At 38.4% G+C, this 19,577-nt stretch overlaps 1 protein-coding gene across 1 annotated transcript; it reads left to right on the forward strand.

Moving 5' to 3' along the window:
- The first annotated feature begins 783 nt into the window (after positions 1-783).
- On the forward strand, positions 784-18,073 carry LOC107756822 (embryonic polyadenylate-binding protein-like). The gene is made up of 20 exons (XM_016574110.1): positions 784-878; positions 1,460-1,666; positions 1,881-2,074; positions 2,254-2,369; positions 4,133-4,272; positions 4,475-4,569; positions 4,638-4,775; positions 6,627-6,722; positions 7,534-7,803; positions 7,904-7,985; positions 8,119-8,264; positions 11,281-11,383; positions 11,653-11,783; positions 11,867-11,922; positions 14,861-15,059; positions 16,047-16,136; positions 17,021-17,123; positions 17,501-17,631; positions 17,716-17,793; positions 17,912-18,073. Exons 2-19 carry the CDS (start codon positions 1,474-1,476, stop codon positions 17,773-17,775), a joined length of 2,343 nt encoding a protein of 780 aa, XP_016429596.1. The 5' UTR covers positions 784-878; positions 1,460-1,473; the 3' UTR covers positions 17,776-17,793; positions 17,912-18,073.
- The last annotated feature ends 1,504 nt before the right edge of the window (positions 18,074-19,577 follow it).

Consider the following 19,577-nt stretch of genomic DNA (forward strand, 5'->3'; position numbering starts at 1 on the left):
GATGTTGATTTATGACAAACAATTTGAAAATTAATCAGATTTAAATTATAATTACAAAATATTATCATATTTCCACAAGGATGAACAATTTAATCACTAAATTAATGTCAGCCATTTTTAAAAACCAAGAAGAGGGAGTGGTCAAGGTGAAACGACTTAAAACTGTGACATGTGAGGTCTCAGAGAAATTCACTAAAATATAATGTCCACTACAGAGGCAAAAACTCCATAGCTGGGTCTCAGGAGGATATGTTGCATACACACATTTCATCACAGTACACTGTTCACTGACACTCCATTTGCACTTCCTGTTTTTCTCACCCTGCATATTGTTTATATAGTGTGTATATTATGTGTTTTGTGTTTAGTATGTTTAAATTTATTATTTATTTATTTTGTTACCTACACTTGTTTATATGATGTGTGTGGAATACTGTCAACATGATGCTACTGCTGCATGATGCCTGCATTTTCACCCAGCATTACACTTTTTCACCACTAGGCTTCAAATTTAGAAGACCACCAATAGTTTCAAATGTTGACTACTGTATATCGATATTGCGATATTGAACGTAGACTACTACAGCACAATAACAACATCCTTGTTCGCCGTATTTGAATTTTTATCGTACATAGCTAGTAATTTAAATAATCTATGGACAGTGGGAGTTCACATGCAGGAACTATTTTCTTTCGCGGAACAACACGGAAAGGCAGTTCTTCTCACAGATGGATTTTAATTGATACACAATGGAGCGCGCTACAAATGACAGGTGTTCCTCGGTAATAATTAAAGTCACACAAAAACAGTCCCAACGGGATGGAGCCCGCTTGCAGCTACACTGAAGGATATGCTTCTGTGCTCCACATTACACCAGGTAACTGTAACTAACATTGTTTCCTCAGAGGGGTTCTTGTTTTAATAATGAACTTTTAAGTTAGCTATTTTTACTTTTTGCCCATCAGCCACAGTTGCTGGCGAAGGATCCGCAGATATGGTCTTTTCATATAGGCCTATATAAATAACCCAAGTGAAACTGAACACGGAGCATCAAATCATGTTTTGTTCTTTTTCGCGTTTTAATAATTTTAACTGAAAAAGTAATCCTAGTGTACTTGTGCTCCTACCAATCTTACAATTGTTTCCTAACATTTCACAGTAAGATTCCATTTGTTAACATGGTGAATTACATTAGTTAACAAGCAACAACAATGAAAAATACTTCCAAAGTATTTAGTTATAGTTAATTTCATCGTTTACTAATGCATTATTAAAATCAAAAGTTGTATCTGTTAATTTTATTTAATGGACGTGGACTAACAATTAACAGTTGTACTTTTATCAATTAGAAAAAATGTAACAAGTGATTTCCTCATTGTTAAAGTGTTACCAAATTTGTTAATTAAAAGTGGCGACAAAAGAATAACGTTTTTCTGATCATAAGGTGCTCTTTTGCAGAGTGCGTCTGAAGGATGAATAGCAGTGGACCAGCATACCCGTTAGCCTCTCTCTATGTCGGTGACCTTCATCCTGATGTCACTGAGGCCATGCTGTACCAGAAGTTTTCTCCTGCTGGTCAGATCATGTCCATCCGTGTGTGCCGGGATGTCATTACACGGAGATCCCTCGGATATGCTTACATCAACTTCCAGCAGCCTGCTGATGGTGAGCACACTCTTACTAGGGTGTTGCGAATTGAATTGAGAATGCTCTTTAATTGCAGCTCGGTTCTGGAATTTAGGAATCAAGAACTGTGATTTGAATTTAGTGTATTTCAGATGAAATGCATTAATAATAATGAATTACCCAAACTAATCACCACTTTTAGTGATTCAAGCACTTCTCTAAATAGTAAACCTCACTTTTCTCCACATTAAAGCGGAATGTGCCCTTGACACCATGAACTATGAAGTCATCAAGGGTCGTCCAATCAGGATCATGTGGTCACAGCGAGATCCAGGTCTGAGAAAGTCTGGTGTGGGAAACATCTTCATCAAGAACATGGATGAGTCTATTGACAACAAGGCTCTCTATGACACCTTTTCTGCCTTTGGTAACATCTTGTCATGTAAGGTACATCCTTTTTCATTACGGTGTTTTTTAAATGATTATTAAAGGCAGCTTTATCTGTAAGTTGACTGAAATAATTTACAAACAATGTAGTCTCGCGTTGCCAGACCTTCAGACTGATGGTGGCGTGACGTCTGATGCTGAGACTACAAACAATGTAACTAATGCGTTTTTCATCTTAGGTGGTTTGTGATGAGAATGGCTCAAAAGGTTACGGGTTTGTGCACTTTGAGACTCAAGAAGCAGCCAACAGAGCCATTGAGACCATGAACGGCATGCTTCTGAATGATCGGAAAGTGTAAGTATTGACACCAGTGGTTCTCAAGCAGGGAGCTAGGGAAAAACTAGGGGTCTCTGCAAATACACAAAATCAAGATCTTTTTATTTTCCCTCAGTAAGTATTGTTTTTAATAAAGAACGTACAGTTCAGTCAGGACCACTCTGGCAGTAAAACATAGTTTATTGATTACACACAATATTTGGTTTGGCGGTATGGTTCCGTATGGGGGGTTCAGCAAAAACAATATAAAAATATTAGCTGCCTGTAATGACCCCCCGGAACCATCAGCATGACATAAATATAATGAAAGTAGGCCTGCTTGGGAAGCTTGTCCTGTTGTGGCGATCTGAAACAGAAGAAAAGAAAAACTACGAACGGCCAAGGTGCAGGACATAATATATGGAAAAGTGTACTGATTAGGAGGGTGGGAGGGAGGGTTGAATGTGAGCTTGACTAAGCTGGAGGTGAGTGATAGTGCCTCGTGTGTGTATATATATATACACACACGTACCTGAGATAGGAGAGTTGCTGGGATTGGAGAGATCTGAACAGCTGATGGTCAGCTGTTGTGGAACTCTGCCTATGTGGCCTGCCTGAACTAACGCTTGCGCTAGATTTCTGTAATATAGAACATAACTTCTGGAATTATGAAATTAATCATTGTTAATTATATAAAATTACTTGACTGTTATTTAATAAAGGCCTATTAAGACCTAAAAAGGAACAAGCTGCTTTGCCCTCATTAAAACAGGAGTGCCACAATTATCTTAGTGTATGTGGGATATATCAAACATTTTGTTGGGTAACAATGGGCCTTTGAGTAGGGCTGGGCGCTATACCGGTATGAAAGTGACTACCGGTATTATGTTGTTTCATGATATGGATTTGGCTATACCGTGAATACCGTTATATATTCATGAATTCAAATTTTGCATTTATATTGTTTTGTTCAATTTGGTACGCTTTGCAAATTTTAACACAAATGACGATAAGGAGTCGAGGCTGAACGTTTTTGTGCTCTGTGTGCAACGTAGTGTTGGGTCGTTCTTGAACGATTCGTTCGTTTTGAACGAATCTTTAATGTGACCCGGGAAGAACGAGTCGTCTCGGGGAGTGATTCGATTGTTCACATTATATAAAGCTAAAATATTTAGCCTGTAATTTTTTTCATATCGAAATATAATATCGATATCGCCTGGACAGTGTAAAATATCGTGATATGAATTTGAGCTCATATCGCCCACCACTACCTTCGAGTCAAAAAAATGTCGAAAACTGCTTTTATACGCATTTATTTTTATTTTTATTTTTTTTTTATGTGCTTTGTTTTGTCCTGGTCAGCAATCTATGTTTTCTATATAAAAAAAATTCATAAAATTTTTATTTCTATTATAGAATTGACATTCATAGTGTTTTCTAATTTGGCTTACTACTACTTCCTCATCCTCTCCATGATCTTTTTCCACCAACCAGGGGTGAAAAAACTTGGTCCACTTAGGAAGCGCAGTAATTTGACATTATTCAAAGCAAGGACAAAACGTTATGCTAGTTCTACCATTCCTATTTGTATATTTATGGACAGATGTATATGTATTTGTGTGTATGTTTATCTTTTATTATTATTTGGTATAGTATTGAATACGTTTTGAATAGGTTTTTATATTTCTTGAGTATTTTGTATTTGCTTTTTCTTGCAAGTTTCTTTTGATGTACTTTCTGCAATAATTCAATCTCAGTATTGCTATGCACAAAAGTAAATAAACTTTAATCGGCACTTGCAGTTTTGTAGGGCATTTTAAGTCTCGTAAGGAGCGTGAGGCAGCGTTGGGAGCTAAAGCCATGGAGTTCACCAATGTGTATATTAAGAACTTCGGTGAAGATATTGACAGTGAGAAACTGAAGGGCATCTTCTCTGAATTTGGTAAGCAGGTTCATATAGGAATGATTTTTATTTATTTTTTTTCCTCTAAAGACATTCATTGGAAATAGTGTTAAATATGCAAATGCACTAAAAGTATCAGCAGGGGGTTTTAAACTTTGATTTAAGATCTATAATTCATCAGCAAGCACTTTTCATTAGGAGTATTGATTTTGCTTCTTTTAAAGCTGCCTCTGGTTCACAGGTAAGACCCTTAGCGTGTGTGTGATGACTGATGAAAGGGGATGCTCTCGTGGCTTTGGATTCGTCAACTTTGAAAACCACGGAGATGCCAGGAGGGTAAGAAAACAAATTGTGCAGTATGTGCGAGTAGATATGGAGACTGAAGTCTTTTCTCTCTGTGGTAGGCAGTAACTGAAATGAACGGAGAAGAGCTGAATGGCAGAGTCCTTTATGTGGGCAGAGCTCAGAAAAGACTGGAGAGGCAGGGAGAACTCAAGCGCAAGTTTGAGCAAATAAAGCAGGAGCGCATACAACGCTACCAGGTACATGCACATATGCTAACCTGCAGTGTTGGGTAAGTTACTCAAAAAAAGTAATCCACTATAAATTACTACTTTAAAAATGTAATTTGATTACATTACTGATTACTGCATTTAAAAAGTAGGCTAATTAAAGTTACTTTCAAGTTTACTTTACTTTTCAAGTTATCAAACCTAAAAAATACACTACAAAGTGAAACTCAGTTCTTTAATTTAATATTGACTGAAAAATTACATATGTATACACTCGCAATATCAACTTTTTTTTCTTTTTTTTTTCGCTTTTGTAAAATAAAGAAAACAAATAGGGTGTGCTTTCTGCATTCTCAGTCTCCACAAACATCTCCCTTAAACAAGTCACTAAAATGAACGAAAATGACATGAGATACATCTAAAGAAAGCTTGAAGTGTCTATTTTTAAAATTAAGTCATGTCGAAAACAAATATTCTCTGATAAAATAATCCGTGTGAAACCAACGCGAGGTACAGGCCATGTCCACACGTACACTGGTACTTTTATAAACGTGAAGTTTTTCCTTCCGTTTTTAAAAAAATCTCCATCAACATGAAAACGTAAATGCATGCTATGAAGCACTGGAACCAACGCGAGGTACAGGCCATGTCCACACGTACACTGGTACTTTTATAAACGTAAAGTTTTTCCTTCCGTTTTTAAAAAAATCTCCATCAACATGAAAACGTAAATGCATGCTATGAAGCACTGTCAAGAGCATGCCAAACCAACAGGTGGCGATATAATCTCAACCGTAAAGCCATGTTGGCCAATCAGAAGCCTGAAAAAGTCTCCACTAGGCGAAGATAACAGCGCAGGCGCTGACGTCAGAAGCCAAAAACTTCGGTTTCGCTGTCTACACGATAACACTGCAACCAGAGTTTTTGAAAATCTTCACCCTGGCAGGCGTTTTCAAAAATGTTTGGTTTCAGTGACCTGGTGCTGCGTTTGCGTGTGGACGAACAGCCTAACCGCGTAGAAAAAGCTGCGGTTTTAAAAATAACCGCGTTCGTGTGGACAGGGCCACAGTCTTTCCCGTCTGAGCTCACCTATAATGTGATCACACCGACGCACATCGTGCGCTAAAGATAAACATCCATGCCAAACCAGGCTTGAGACGCGCATACATGTAAATGTCCACTTCACCTCCGTAAACAAAGAAAGATTCAAGTTCATCTCGGCTACTTTTCGTTTTTGGAAGAAGATGCGCTGTGAGGAATAAGCCTTGAATTTACCTCAGAAGAAGAATGCGATGCAACGCGGCTTAATCCAGCAAAGGATCTCTTTCTGATGAGTCATTTATTTTTACTAATATTAGTGTTGCTGTGACAAACTTGTACACGTTCACTTGTTGAACTTTTCCCAAACTATAATGCCAGACTAAAATGTGAAATCGAATGCAACATTTTGAAATATGATAGGCAACCTTTCATTGCATCTAAATGTTGTAGGACTCGTCTGCATTTTAGCTCGCAATCTCCGGTGATCTATTAAAGGGCATACTGACGCGCAAAACATGATTTTTACTTCACATTTTTAACACTGCATTTGTAACTTAAGTAACGTAATTTTATTGACATTAGTAACTGTAATCCAATTACATTTAAAATGTAACGCATTACATTACTGCGTTACCAGGAAAAGTAAATGGAATACATTAACGCGTTACTGTGTAACGCATTATACCTAACTCTGCTTACCTGTATGGCAACTTGTATAAATCTGCAAGCACGGCCAAAATTCAGTATCATCCTAATCATCTGAGAAGGATTTGCATATGCTCAACTGTATGTTGATTTTTCAGGAATGTTGTAATGCATGCATTGTTTCTTTGATTTTAGGGAGTAAATCTCTATGTAAAAAATCTAGATGACAGCATTGATGATGAGAAGCTGAGGAAAGAGTTTGCTCCTTATGGAACCATCACCAGTGCAAAGGTAATGTAAAGTGCAACAGAATACACAACTTAATAAATAACGGGAATGCTAACAGGACAACAAACTAGAAAATATAATAAAAAATGATTCACAAGTTTGATAGGAGTATAATATAAAATTTGTAAAATCAGGAATTATTTGCGATAGTCAGACATTATAAACATTAGTTACGAGTGTGTGACGTCAGTTGTGTTGTCACAATTCTCTTTTCTGCTTTAGGGTCATCATAAAATAAAAAAATATATAACTTTTATAAAATTCATTTGGGTCACATTTTTATGTTGGAAAATCTGAAATTTTGTATTAATTTGGAAAAATTACATTTTCAAATAGCTATTTAGCCATTATTTTAGCAAACCTTTAGCCATTTTTTTTTAGCTACATTGTAACACACTTTTCACCATCCAACCCATTCATATTTAATAAACTCCCCTTTTTCCCCCCCTCTCATTAGAGAACCTGTTTCACCCATGATTATTATCATTACCTTAAACTAAAACCATAAACTTTAGTTACTTGAAATAAAATTAAACCTAAAATGTATGTAATCAAAATTAAACTGAAATTAAAGTGAATATAAACTACTTTAAAAACTTTTTTTTTTGTACTAAATCTGAAAATAAATACAAATGTAAAAATACTGATAAATCTGAATGATACTAAAATAATGCTGGTTTTGCCTAAAAATATATTACATGAAAATGGTAGTTCTTATTGACAAAAATGGACGTTCTCACATTTGTTTGTGCAATCTTATGGTGAGATAAATTGAATAAAGTCTTGCTGCTTATTTTTTTGTATTTTGGGATAGGTGATGACCGATGGAGGCCACAGTAGAGGCTTTGGCTTTGTGTGTTTTTCCTCTCCCGAAGAGGCCACTAAGGCAGTGACTGAGATGAATGGCCGTATCGTTAGCACTAAACCACTATACGTGGCTCTTGCCCAGAGAAAAGAGGAGCGAAAGGCAATCCTCACCAATCAATACATGCAGAGACTAGCCAGCATTCGAGCCATTCCCAGCCCTGCCATACCCACCACCTACCAGCAGAGCTCCGGCTACTACATGACCTCTGTGCCGCAAGTGGGTGGAAGGGTTTATATGCATGTGTGGTTTTGTATGACGATTGCATTATCTGCATTACTTCTGCTGTGTGAACTTGCATGCATATCTGCATTTCTAGCATCAGGTTCGCTCTTTTTACAACACCGTACCAAACCTGCGGCCTGCGCCACGCTGGACAACTCAAGCTCCTAGGACTCAAGGTAAAGTCACTAATATCATCTCATTAATATCATTCAAATACACTTCTTTTTTAAAAATTTTTTTTTTTTTTTTTTAACCCCTCTGTGTGTTTTTGTATTTGGATGAGTTAATTTCTGTTGTTGGCTGCACTAGCTCCATTCACAGCTCAGTTTGTGAGACAAGCGGTGCCCCGCAGACCCTCCACCATCATCAGCACAGTCCGCCAGGCATCCACTCAGGTTCCTCACATTGTTAACAACACCCAGCGAATGGGTAAGGCTTTGTGTGTGTTTAACAAAGTATAAAAACAATGTCAGCAGAAAGTCCTCACAAAAATACAAAAAACATTTGTGTCTAAAGGTGTTTGTATTTAAAAAAAAAACTTTATGCACCAAGAGCTTGTAACACTCCATAGAGAAAGGAAAAATTTAAATCGCATCATATGACCCCTTTAAGAGTGGGAAACCCAGAATTTTCTTTAAGCTCCGTTTCCAAGTTAGGGGCGTGTCAGTGAGTGTCAGGTTTCATTGGTTGCTGGACAAAATGTTTCAGACGCCATCGTTTAATTGGCTGCTGGTAAATGCACCAGAAGTTGGTTTGCCATTCGCCATAAAACGTTATTAGAAGAAGAAGAAGAATTGGCTGCTGGGCAAAATGTTTCCCGAAACTCCCATGGTTTCATTGGTTTACAACCACGTGCTCGTAATAAACGTCTCCTGACTGATAGAAGCCAATTGGAGTCTGAGCATCATCAGACTCGGAGCACGTGAGAACTCGCTGAGTAAAGCTGCTCCATTTTCAATGCAGCTCTTTCCAAGCGAGTACTTATTACTAGCAACTGCTGTATTGGAATTACTCCGTGATAGATGCTTTACACTTGAACCCCTGCCCATGAAGAACTTTATGCAGATCTCTGGTCTGGTGCCTCCATATCAATTTCTTAATAAATTAAGCCGCACGGAGTACTATCTTTCTAGTGGTTTCTACGGGGAAACGTGTAACGTGCAATTTATCGCGTTTCGATCGTATTCTGGGAGCATCTGCTTTTGTGTGTATATAGTATGCATCATCAATAAGGTGCATATAGAATTCGGTGATGTATTAAGACTGTGATACATGAAGCCACGTTAGAATGTCCCGAAGAACGCAAACAGCCCAGCGAACCGCAAGCACCTCCCTCTTAGGCTTATGACTGATCAAATGCATTAAACCACCAATAAGACTTCATTTGTGCTAATAAGTGCAACAGGCTGGCAGAATAGGTAAAGTTTAAATTAAGGAATAAGATTCAAATTCGCTATTTATCTGCTTATGCAGTAAAATACTGAAACTTAACACCGAAGTGACCTTTTATTGATAAACAATGGCATATCCTATACTCGAGAGCCACCTAGTGGCAGAGAAAGACACAACTTTGAATTAACATGCTCTCTAGCTGTGGAGAAACCAGGGAGAAACCCATAGCTTATACTTGAGACCCTCTAGAGGTGAACTGAGACATTACAGCTAAAACTATAACAGCCAAATGCAAACTATCAAGTTTTGCACTGCTTCTAGGAACCTCAAATCATATTTCTGTAGATTTGTGGATTATCTTTTGTCTGCCTCTGTATGTAATGGTCTTGAGAGAGTGAGGGAAGCAGATGTAATGTGGATGAGGATTGTGTGGAGCTGGGGAACATGAACAGTGACAAAAGGCTAACATATTAGCTCACTTTCCTTTTGACAAAACTGTCTTTGTTTCACTGTAGTAATGTGTAGATTTCATAACATTCAAATAAAAGTAGGTTCACATTAAGGATTCAGTGAAAGACCTTGCTAATGTACACTTGTGCGCTTTTTTAAAAAAAATTTTTATTTTTTTATTTATTGAATTAAGTGAATTGTGCTATAACTCGGGGCTATAAAACATTTGTTTTTGCAGATGAGGAGATCCCTCTTGTGGCAGATGGAGGCACTGTAGACTCTAAATTTACAAAAGAAGTTAAATATAAAACAAAGGCCCTTGGATGCTTCGGCTTCTGGTGTAATGGTCTCACAGGAGTCACGAGAACAGTCCTGACGTTGGGGGTTGGGAGCTGCAGTGCTGGGGGAGGAGAACGGATCGCATGACCTGAATGCGTCAGCACTGAGAGCCAATCCTACTGGCTAGAGGGCCGCCTGATCCGCATGCTTGCCTGTTTCTTGGCAGAAAAACATAAATTACACCAAATATATAGTTTAAAGGATCAGAAATGAGTGTGAATACTGACATCTGTATGTTGCAGTACATCAAATGTGCTTGTATTGTCCTGGTAAATGACTAAATCATGGTTTAACCACTCACCACCTTCGAGAAGACTTTCCCGGAGACACTGCTATATATACCAGACGTCTAGACCACTTGTTCGTGCTTGCTTCGGCAGCACATATACTAAAATTGGAACGATACAGAGAAGATTAGCATGGCCCCTGCGCAAAGGAACCTGACGGATCTTCTCTGTAGCCCCTCTGGGGCCCCTGGCACACCTGGGAGCATTCCATGACCTTGAACTTCATGGTAGTGACCTCAAAACTCCAATGGGGCCACCTGTGGGGTTGTAAGGTGCTCATGCTGCTAAAAATAAAGAAATCACCAAAATTAGAACAATTCAGTAGGCGGGTCTAGAAGGCGGGTCAAGAAGGGTGCATAGTAAGTAACGTTAGGTAGCCATGTGCTACTGGGGCATGACATATGCATATTAAGTAGCCATGTGCTTAAGAAGTGAGCTGCAGGCTGCTGTCAGAATATAATGTGATTTAAATCAGAAAATGTTATTATATTTTACTTGAATGGTCTGAATAAATAGCCTCAAATATTAAAATATTTGTATAAGTCTAAAATTACTCAATTGTATAATTTTTTATTTACAATATAATTTTTACAATGATTTTTTTATTTAATTGAATTCTGTCAATTACCTCAAATGTTTTGTTTATACCATATGCATCAATGGCATTCAAGACACTTATATTTTAAATTAAATTCTAAAATATTAAAAATATATAATAAAATGAATATATTTCAAATATCTATTACATTATATTTAAAAAGTATTGTTATATTTAAATAGTTTAATTGCATGAAATTTATTTAAATTTATGAGGCAGTTTATTGTTTTTGTAAAACTGCTTTCATACTAATCCTAAATGTTAGTTTTATCAATCTTTTATCAACAGAAAAGCCACAAAAACTAATGACAACTTCATGCACTAGTTTCAGACCATGGCAATGTGATGACACTTAAGAGCATTTAAATAGAGAAATATAACAGTCTTTCTTTTACTGTTTTTTAGGTAGTACCGAATACAGAGCCGGCGGTTCATGTGAGAGGCCAGGAGCCCCTTACTGCCTCAATGCTGGCAGCTGCACCCTTAAAAGAGCAGAAACAACTCCTGGGTATGGAATGCACACACACGGTCACTTAAAAGTTAAAGTTGTGAGCAGTTTGAATCATGTTATACCACCTGCTTCTTAAACCAGTGATGGTAACCTAAATTAACAATACTCTTCAGTAGAGGGTGTAGTGCCGACACTTTACAGTGTCTATTTAGTGTAAAGCAGCATATAGTTATCATATGGCTTCAGAAGGCTTGGAATATAGCACACAATCTATGTTCTACTTCGTAACATGAGTAAAATGACCAAACTGTTTGCATCCCATACAGGTGAGCGGCTGTATCCACTTATCCAGGCCTTGCATCCGACTCTTGCGGGAAAGATTACAGGCATGCTGCTGGAGATTGATAACTCTGAACTACTGCACATGCTCGAGTCTCCAGAGTCCCTGCACTCCAAGGTTCACCTGCTCAAAACATGTACTCCACATTTAGTTTCAAAATCAGATTTTGTTTGATCATTGCACTTTTCTGCACTGTTTAGGTCGAAGAGGCTGTAGCGGTGCTTCAGGCTCATCAAGCCAAGGAACTGTCGGCAAAGTGAGGGAGCTTGTAAGGCAGGTAATCTACTTGCATTCTTCTATCTTAATATTTGGCCTTAAACGTGTACAATGCCAATTAATAACGCATGCAACTGTCACACACAAATGCTGACCAACTTTGTTTAATTTTTGCAGGCATGCTCACTGAAGGTCTGTGAGGGTTGTTCCAGAGAACGGGGGAAAAGAAAACGGCACTTCAGAGTCATGCTATTTAATGCATGCTATTAAATGTCCTTTGCTCTCCACAGTGTTACGTTTGTTCTGATTTTGTTTATTTAAAAAAAATTAAAAGTAAAATGACAAAAAAAAGGCAAAAAAATATTTTTTGAAATTTCTGTGTGCAATAAAAATGATCCTGGCTTAATGGACATGCAAAAAGAGTTTTTGATAGTCTTATTCTTATTACAGTGATTTTGAGTTTGTGGCAGGGACACATTTGCAAGGACTTTACAGAGCTTTTATTAAAATAAGCTTTAAGTTAATAAACGTGTGTAATAGATTTTTCAGTTTTGTGGTGCTAAACATAAGCACAACCTGAGCTGTACAATCCAGCACAGAAAGCTTTTAATTGTATAATGTATGGTTAATATTTGTTAATGTTTGTGCTGAATGCTGAATATCAAGGTTTTATCATGGTTTTGCATGAATACAATTTAACAATTTCAGTTGTTAAATTTCACTGAGAATATCTGCTGAATTAAACTGAGTGCTGTGGTCTGCTATTAACTTGAGATACTCCTAAGGCTACTAGAGCAGATATGTAAACATAAACACACTTTTATTGATATTTTTATTAATATTATTGATATTATTATTGATTAATATATGTACTATTATTGTATTTATATTTAACATTTACAGAATTTTTATTTACAATAATTTTTCAAATTTTAGTTTTTATTTAATTGAATTCTTCAATTACCTAATGTATTGTTTATATCATATGTATCAATGGCATTCAGGACACTTATATTTTAAATTTAAAAAAATTACTAAAATATTTAAAAAATATAATAAAATTGCATATATTTCAAATATCTATAACATTATATTTAAATAGCATTGTTATATTTAAATAGTATAATTACATGAAATTTATGAGGCAGTTTATTGTTTTTGTAAACATGCTTTCATACTAATCCTAATTGTTTTATCAATCTTAAAAAAAAATATATAACCATATGTAAATTTTTAAAGCAGTATAAGTGCTTTAATATTATTCTTGAATGTGAGTGCTTCAATGTTCTTTTAAATAAATTAACTTTTAAAGTAAGATGTATATATTTAATAGTATTTTTAAGTCATCTGACAGTTTACTATAGGTATACTGTAGGGATTCCAAAATGCACAATAAATATGAATATCTAATAAAACAGACATATAATGAGAAAAGGGCAATCTTTATTAACATTAAATATATAAAGAAACGACAATATAAACACTCAAACTATATAAAACTCTTCAACTATGATCTTTGCAATCATGTCGACGATATCGCTGGAAATTAAGTGTCCCCAACTAAGCAAGCCAGAGGCGACAGCGGCAAGGAACCAAAACTCCATCGGTGACAGAATGGAGAAAAAACCTTGGGAGACACCAGGCTCAGTCGGGGGGCCAGTTCTCCTCTGACCAGACAAACCAGCAGTTCAATTCAAGTCACATTGTGAGAGGACTCATCTGGTTCCTGTGGTATTGTCCCGGTGGCCGTCTAGGAGACAAGGTCCTCACTGGGGATCTGTCTCTGGGGCTCATCTAGTTGTAGTCAGTTAATGCACATATGGCAGAAATGTGTGGAAAAATCAATTAAAGATGTATTCAAACAGACGATGAACACTATTAACAGCAATTATTATATGATGCAATCAAACTTATAGCAAAATGTGGTAGTTCTGTATGTTGTTTCAGGGTTGGCATCATCTGAGGTCCTCTGAGGGGTTGGCATCATCTCTTCTCAGGTGTTCTGGATCCAGACTGAAGCTTGTGTAGATCCTAGATTACCACGGGATGTCAGTCCCGTGGCAAAAAACAGAGAAACAAATAGAGACATAATTTAAACAGAGAGAGTGTGTCTGAACCCCGAACGTTATCAGGAAGGCTATTCCAAAGTTTGGGAGCCAAATGCGAAAAAGCTCTACCTCCTTTAGTGTGATGTAACAGTATATACGTATTATGCAATATATAACTTATTTTTGTCCCCTTCTCATCTCCTCTATCCACTGCTCCACAGTTTTTCCAGATGCCTTGGCACAAAAGTGGGCACCTCGGAACCGACTGTGGCCAAACTCCTTTGTCTTTGGTTGGCCACACTTTTGGCAAACGTATTGTTCAGTCTGTTGTCTCTTTTTGGGTGTTGCACCTTGTGCTGCAGCTGCCTCCGCTGCCTTCCTCCGCCGCCAAGCTGTGGTCCTTGGCACCTTTGGACCGGGAGGTGTAGCAGCAGGTACAGCAATAGCTGCAGTGGCTGTAGCTTGAAGCAAGTGGGCAGGGTCAGGGACCGCAAAGCCCACCTGGACTGGAGGAGGCTGTCCTTGGGCATGCTGTGCTGCAGCAGGCATGGCAACAGCTGCTGACGCTGAGCCCACTGGAGGAGGTTGGCCTCGAACACGCTGTACTGCCTGTCCTGATGCATCCGCCGGAATGATGAACTCATAGGCTTGGTGCCCATGCCGGACCGGTTCCGGATGCTTATACAGCACAGGTGGGAGGGGTTCAGAGGCCACCAAGGGAGTGGTAAAGGTCTGAATGCTCTGCTCCAAGACCTCCCTTTCCTGCCTCCTTTTCCGTGCATTGTGCCTATGTAAAGACAATATAACAATTAGTACACGTGCAGAGAAGGGTGGTATATGACAACAATTGTGCATGAACAATTAATTACTGAACCTACCATTGTGAAAGAGTGTGCTGATTTAACTCAAACAGCTGCAACCTTGTTTCAGCCATGAGTCTGGGGCTGTCCAGGACTACATCTGTTATCATCCTGTAGTCACGCAGAATGACAGCCCACCTGTTTACCTTGACACCAGCCACTGTCTGACCAGCGGGGTAAATTCTGCACAGAGCCAGGCAGACTGCCTCCACAAGACGGCTGGCATTGGGCCACTGAGCAGGTCCACTGCCTTCACCAAGGAAGCAGCTGTGGAAAAAAAAAAAATTTCATGTTAAGTAGATTATTTGATGAATATATGAAATACAAATTATACAAACTGATTGGCAAACATACCGCTTCAAACTGTCAGCTCCAGGGGTCACATTCGTCACAGAATGACTGACTTTGAAGCGCCCCTTCACCAGCCTGTCGCGGTGGCGAGCTGGGTAGATGAGAGCGCCCTTGTCAAACTCTGACAGTTTATCCCAGAGAGTCACAATCTCCTCCACCTTCTGCTGTGTAATGAACCCCTCATGCCTGAGGTCCACCAGACTGTTGGCTAACCTGACGACGTGGTCATAGCCAGGTCTGCCATCTGGTCCCAGGCTCTCCATCTGTGCATTAAAGTAAATTATTACACTCTCTTAAGTGTTATCATGCTTATTCTGTCATATCACTTTCAAACATCTAAAAGTAAGGTAATGAAGTAACTTCTACTTCAAAATAAAAGATCATCATCACAGTGTTAATGCCTATAGGGTAATTTAGTCACCTGGCTCTGAGTGGCTGGCTCATCTTCCATGGGCTCAGGCAAGGAAGACTCTGCTGTATCTGATGACGGACCAGGAGGTTGTATGGCCTCTGCCTGCTGCTGAATGGGTTCTGGGGGATCGAAGCTGAGCTCAATGATTTCAAGGGGCTCACCATCCAACTCCACATCCTCAAACCCCTCATCACTCTCCAGATCACTCTTCAGGTCTTCATCCTGAATCCCATCTGGAGTATCGGGATCCGCACCGAAGTCTTCCTCAAAAGCTTTACTTGTTTGGGAATACAAGTATTCCACACCAATGAGTTCACCTGTAGACATTCAAAGTGTGATGAGCGCATGGGTGAAATACAGGTGTCACAGCTACTACACAAAAGTGTCCTGTGTGCACAAACATGTTACCTGTGTATTCGCCAGGGCTGGTGTAGTCCTCCGCCAAATTAAGGCCCATAAATAGCTGGCTCAGGATGTTTGCGTACTGCTGCAGTTGGCCACCATAGCAGATATCATTTCTGCTGCCACCTTCAACGGCAGCAACCGCACGAGCCTCATTCCATTGTACAAGCCCTTCCATCAGGTACATCTGAAAATGAATGTCACTTGCACTTGTTCCTAAAAAAGCAGGCAGAAAGAAGTTAGCACCATGGAAAACACATGAACAAACAACTCGCATTGTTTAGGAAAAATGCATACCTGGCACAAAGCGGTTTAGGTGCAGGTGGAAGGACTCCAAGGATGTTGAGCCACGGTGGCAGCGGGGCAATGAGACTGCTGGGATCAGTGTTCTGGGTCACAAAATTCCTCAGCACAGACAGGTACATCGTTGACTGGCCCAGGAAATGTTCTTTATGCCTGAGGCACAGGTGCCTGTACAGAGCTGTGGCACTGTTCCCCAGCGTGCGCCCCCGCATCAATCTGACAACCTCCCTATCGCAGGACAACCTATAGATAATAAAGAAGACCATAGCACAATATTTACTTCTATGTCACAATATATGCATATATTGCTGTATATTGCAAAACGAGAGCAATAGTTTCCAATATATGGAAATGTATTATGTAATATATCACATTATATTTTGCAGTATATTCCCATATATGTAATTAAGATTAAGCTGGATTTTAAAAAAAGTATTTTTGATGTACGTAAAGTGCCTAAAACATGCACGCATATCAAACTTTGTGAATTGACAGTGTGGAGGCATTTTATTCACCATTGATTTATGATGTAGCAGCATCCCAGTACAACACAGTCCAGAGGCCCCAGTTTACCCCCCTCTCGCAGTGTGAACTTTGCTGACTGTCTCTGTAAATACAAGAACACTGTAAAAATTGTCAACAGAAAAGCAACAAAAAAAACCTTCAAACTAAGGACAACTTCATAAAGTTCATTTGTTTTGGCATTTGCCATTTGAGCATTAAATAGAAAAATACAGCAGTCTTTCTTTTACTGTTTTTTAGGTAGTACCGAATACAGAGCCGGCGGTTCATGTGAGAGGCCAGGAGCCCCTTACTGCCTCAATGCTGGCAGCTGCACCCTTAAAAGAGCAGAAACAACTCCTGGGTACGAAACGTGCACACACGATCACTTAAAGGTTTAAAGATGTGAGCAGCTTGAATCATTTTATATCACCTGTATCCTAAACCTGAATGAACAATACTGCTCAGTAGAGGGCACTACTAGAATAGTACGGTTAACTGTTAATAAACGACTTTTCACTGTAGTACTGTTATATTTATCCAGTGAGAAATTCTTTGTGAATTCCGCTTTACAGTGAAGTACTGAAAAAAAACTACAGTTGTCGAAACTTTACAGTGTCTATTTAGTGTAAAGTAGCAGGTAGTTATCATATGGCTTCAGAAGACTTGGAATATAGCACACAATCTATGTACTAGTTCGTAACATGAGTAAAATGACCAAACTGTTTGCATCCTATACAGGTGAGCGGCTGTATCCACTTATCCAGGCCTTGCATCCGACTCTTGCGGGAAAGATTACAGGCATGCTGCTGGAGATTGACAACTCTGAACTACTGCACATGCTCGAGTCTCCAGAGTCCCTGCACTCCAAGGTTCACCTGCTCAAAACATGTACTCCACATTTAGTCTCAAAGATCAGATTTTGTTTGATCATTGCACTTTTCTGCACTGTTTAGGTTGAAGAGGCTGTATCGGTGCTTCAGGCTCATCAAGCCAAGGAACTGTCGGCAAAGTGAGGGAGCTTTGTAAGGCAGGTAATCTACGAGCATTTTTTTTGTCGCAATATTTGGTCTTAATCATACAAGGCCAATTTTTAGTAGTGCATACGAGTGTCGCACACAAATGTTGACCGATTTTATTTCAATTTTACAGGCATGCTCACTGAAGGTCTGTGAGGGTTGTTCCAGAGAACAAGGAAAAGAAAACAGCACTTCAGAGTTATGCTATTTAATGCATGGCTTGCACACTGCAAATGTCCTTTTGCTGTCCACAGTGTTAAGTTTGTTCTGGTTTTGTTTATTTAAAAAAAAAAAAGAAAAAAAAAAGAAAAATAGAAAAAAAGTATGACAAAAAAGGCTAAAAAAAAAATTTAATTTCTGTGTTCAATAAAAATTATTCTGGCTTAATGGACATGCAAAAAAGTTTCTGAGTGTCTTCTTATCACAGTTATTTTGAGTTTGTGGCAGGGACACATTTGCAAGAACTTTACATAGCTTTTTATTAAAATAAGCTTTAAGTTAATGAACGTGTGTAAAAGATTTGTCCGCTTTGCAGAGGTAAGGTACAACCTGAAATGTGTAATCTAACAAAGCTTTTAATTGAATAACAAAAGGTTTTTATATTTCACGTTTGTGCTAAATACTGGAAAGAATATTTTAGAATGGTCTTGTGTGAATAATATTAAATTTTAGTTTTATGCATCTAACATATCTAATGAGTGTTGCGATCTGATATTAACTTGAGATACTCCTAAGGTTTCTTGTGCAGATACCCAAACACATTTTTCAGGTAATATTTTTTATTAACATTAGAGTTATATGTGAGAAATTGTGTGTATTGAATTGGTGTATCTCCATTTTTGGCTGATCAGCTATTAGTAATCTTACCTGAAATGTAAACATTACAGTTCTTAACTACAATCGTTTTCGAAGAGAAAAAAGTGGGATTATATAAAGATGTTGCAAAAGTTTCGCGGATTTTTCATACAATTATTGCTGCTTTTTGAAGATTGAGAAAATGTTTCGGACACCATCGTTTTATTGGCTGATGAACAAAATGTTTCAGACGCTATCGTTTCATTTGCTGTTGGACAAAATGTTTCACACGCTATTGTTTAATTGGCTGCTGAACAAAATTTTTCCCGAAACTGCAATGGTTTCATTGGTTGACAACCACATGCTCGTCTTAAACATCTACTGATAAAATCGGCGAGCTGAGACTGAACATCATCGGAGCGCTTGAGAACTCACTAAGCCTGTTCTATTTCAGTGTGGCTCTTTGCAAGTGAGTACTTATCCGGAGTAACATATCACTAGCGATTGTTGTAGTGTTTTACAATGTCCCGCCAATTGCTTAACTTAAACTTAAAGTAGTGTGATCAAATGCATGAAACCACGAACATAAGTGATTACACTGCAGATCAGGGAAATTTTAAATTAGGGAATTAGATACAATTTCGCTATTATTCTGCTACCGAAAATTAAGACCAAAGTGACGCTTCTATTGATAAACAATGGCAGATCCTATACTCGAGCCACCTAGTGGCAGAGAAAGACATAACTTTGAATTAACATGCTCTCTAGCTGTGGAGAGAAGGGTATAACTGCAGCCTGGAGATCTCCAAATGGGGGCGGGAGCTCCAAAACGGGGTGGGAGCTCCAAAATAGGGCGTGGCTTCCTCCCATTGACAGACAGGCACATGACATGCATGCACAATTTTTTCCCCCAATCCACTTCAGTGCAAACCCCACAGCTGATTCTAAAGATTTTATTGGTTGTGTCAATTAAAGTGTTGATTTCCTACATTATGCTACAAAAA

Source organism: Sinocyclocheilus rhinocerous, unplaced genomic scaffold (assembly GCF_001515625.1).
Source record: "Sinocyclocheilus rhinocerous isolate Xijiao unplaced genomic scaffold, SAMN03320098_v1.1 scaffold533, whole genome shotgun sequence".
Lineage (NCBI taxonomy): Eukaryota > Metazoa > Chordata > Actinopteri > Cypriniformes > Cyprinidae > Sinocyclocheilus > Sinocyclocheilus rhinocerous.

Bases quoted from the DNA above. Each gene is read 5' to 3' on its own strand.
- LOC107756822 (XM_016574110.1), top strand. From the start codon at position 1,474: ATGAATAGCAGTGGACCAGCATACCCGTTAGCCTCTCTCTATGTCGGT. The intron at 8,265-11,280 runs GTATAAAAACAA...ACTGTTTTTTAG, and splicing joins CTTTGTGTGTGTTTAACAAA to GTAGTACCGAATACAGAGCC. The intron at 11,384-11,652 runs GTATGGAATGCA...CATCCCATACAG, and splicing joins AGAGCAGAAACAACTCCTGG to GTGAGCGGCTGTATCCACTT.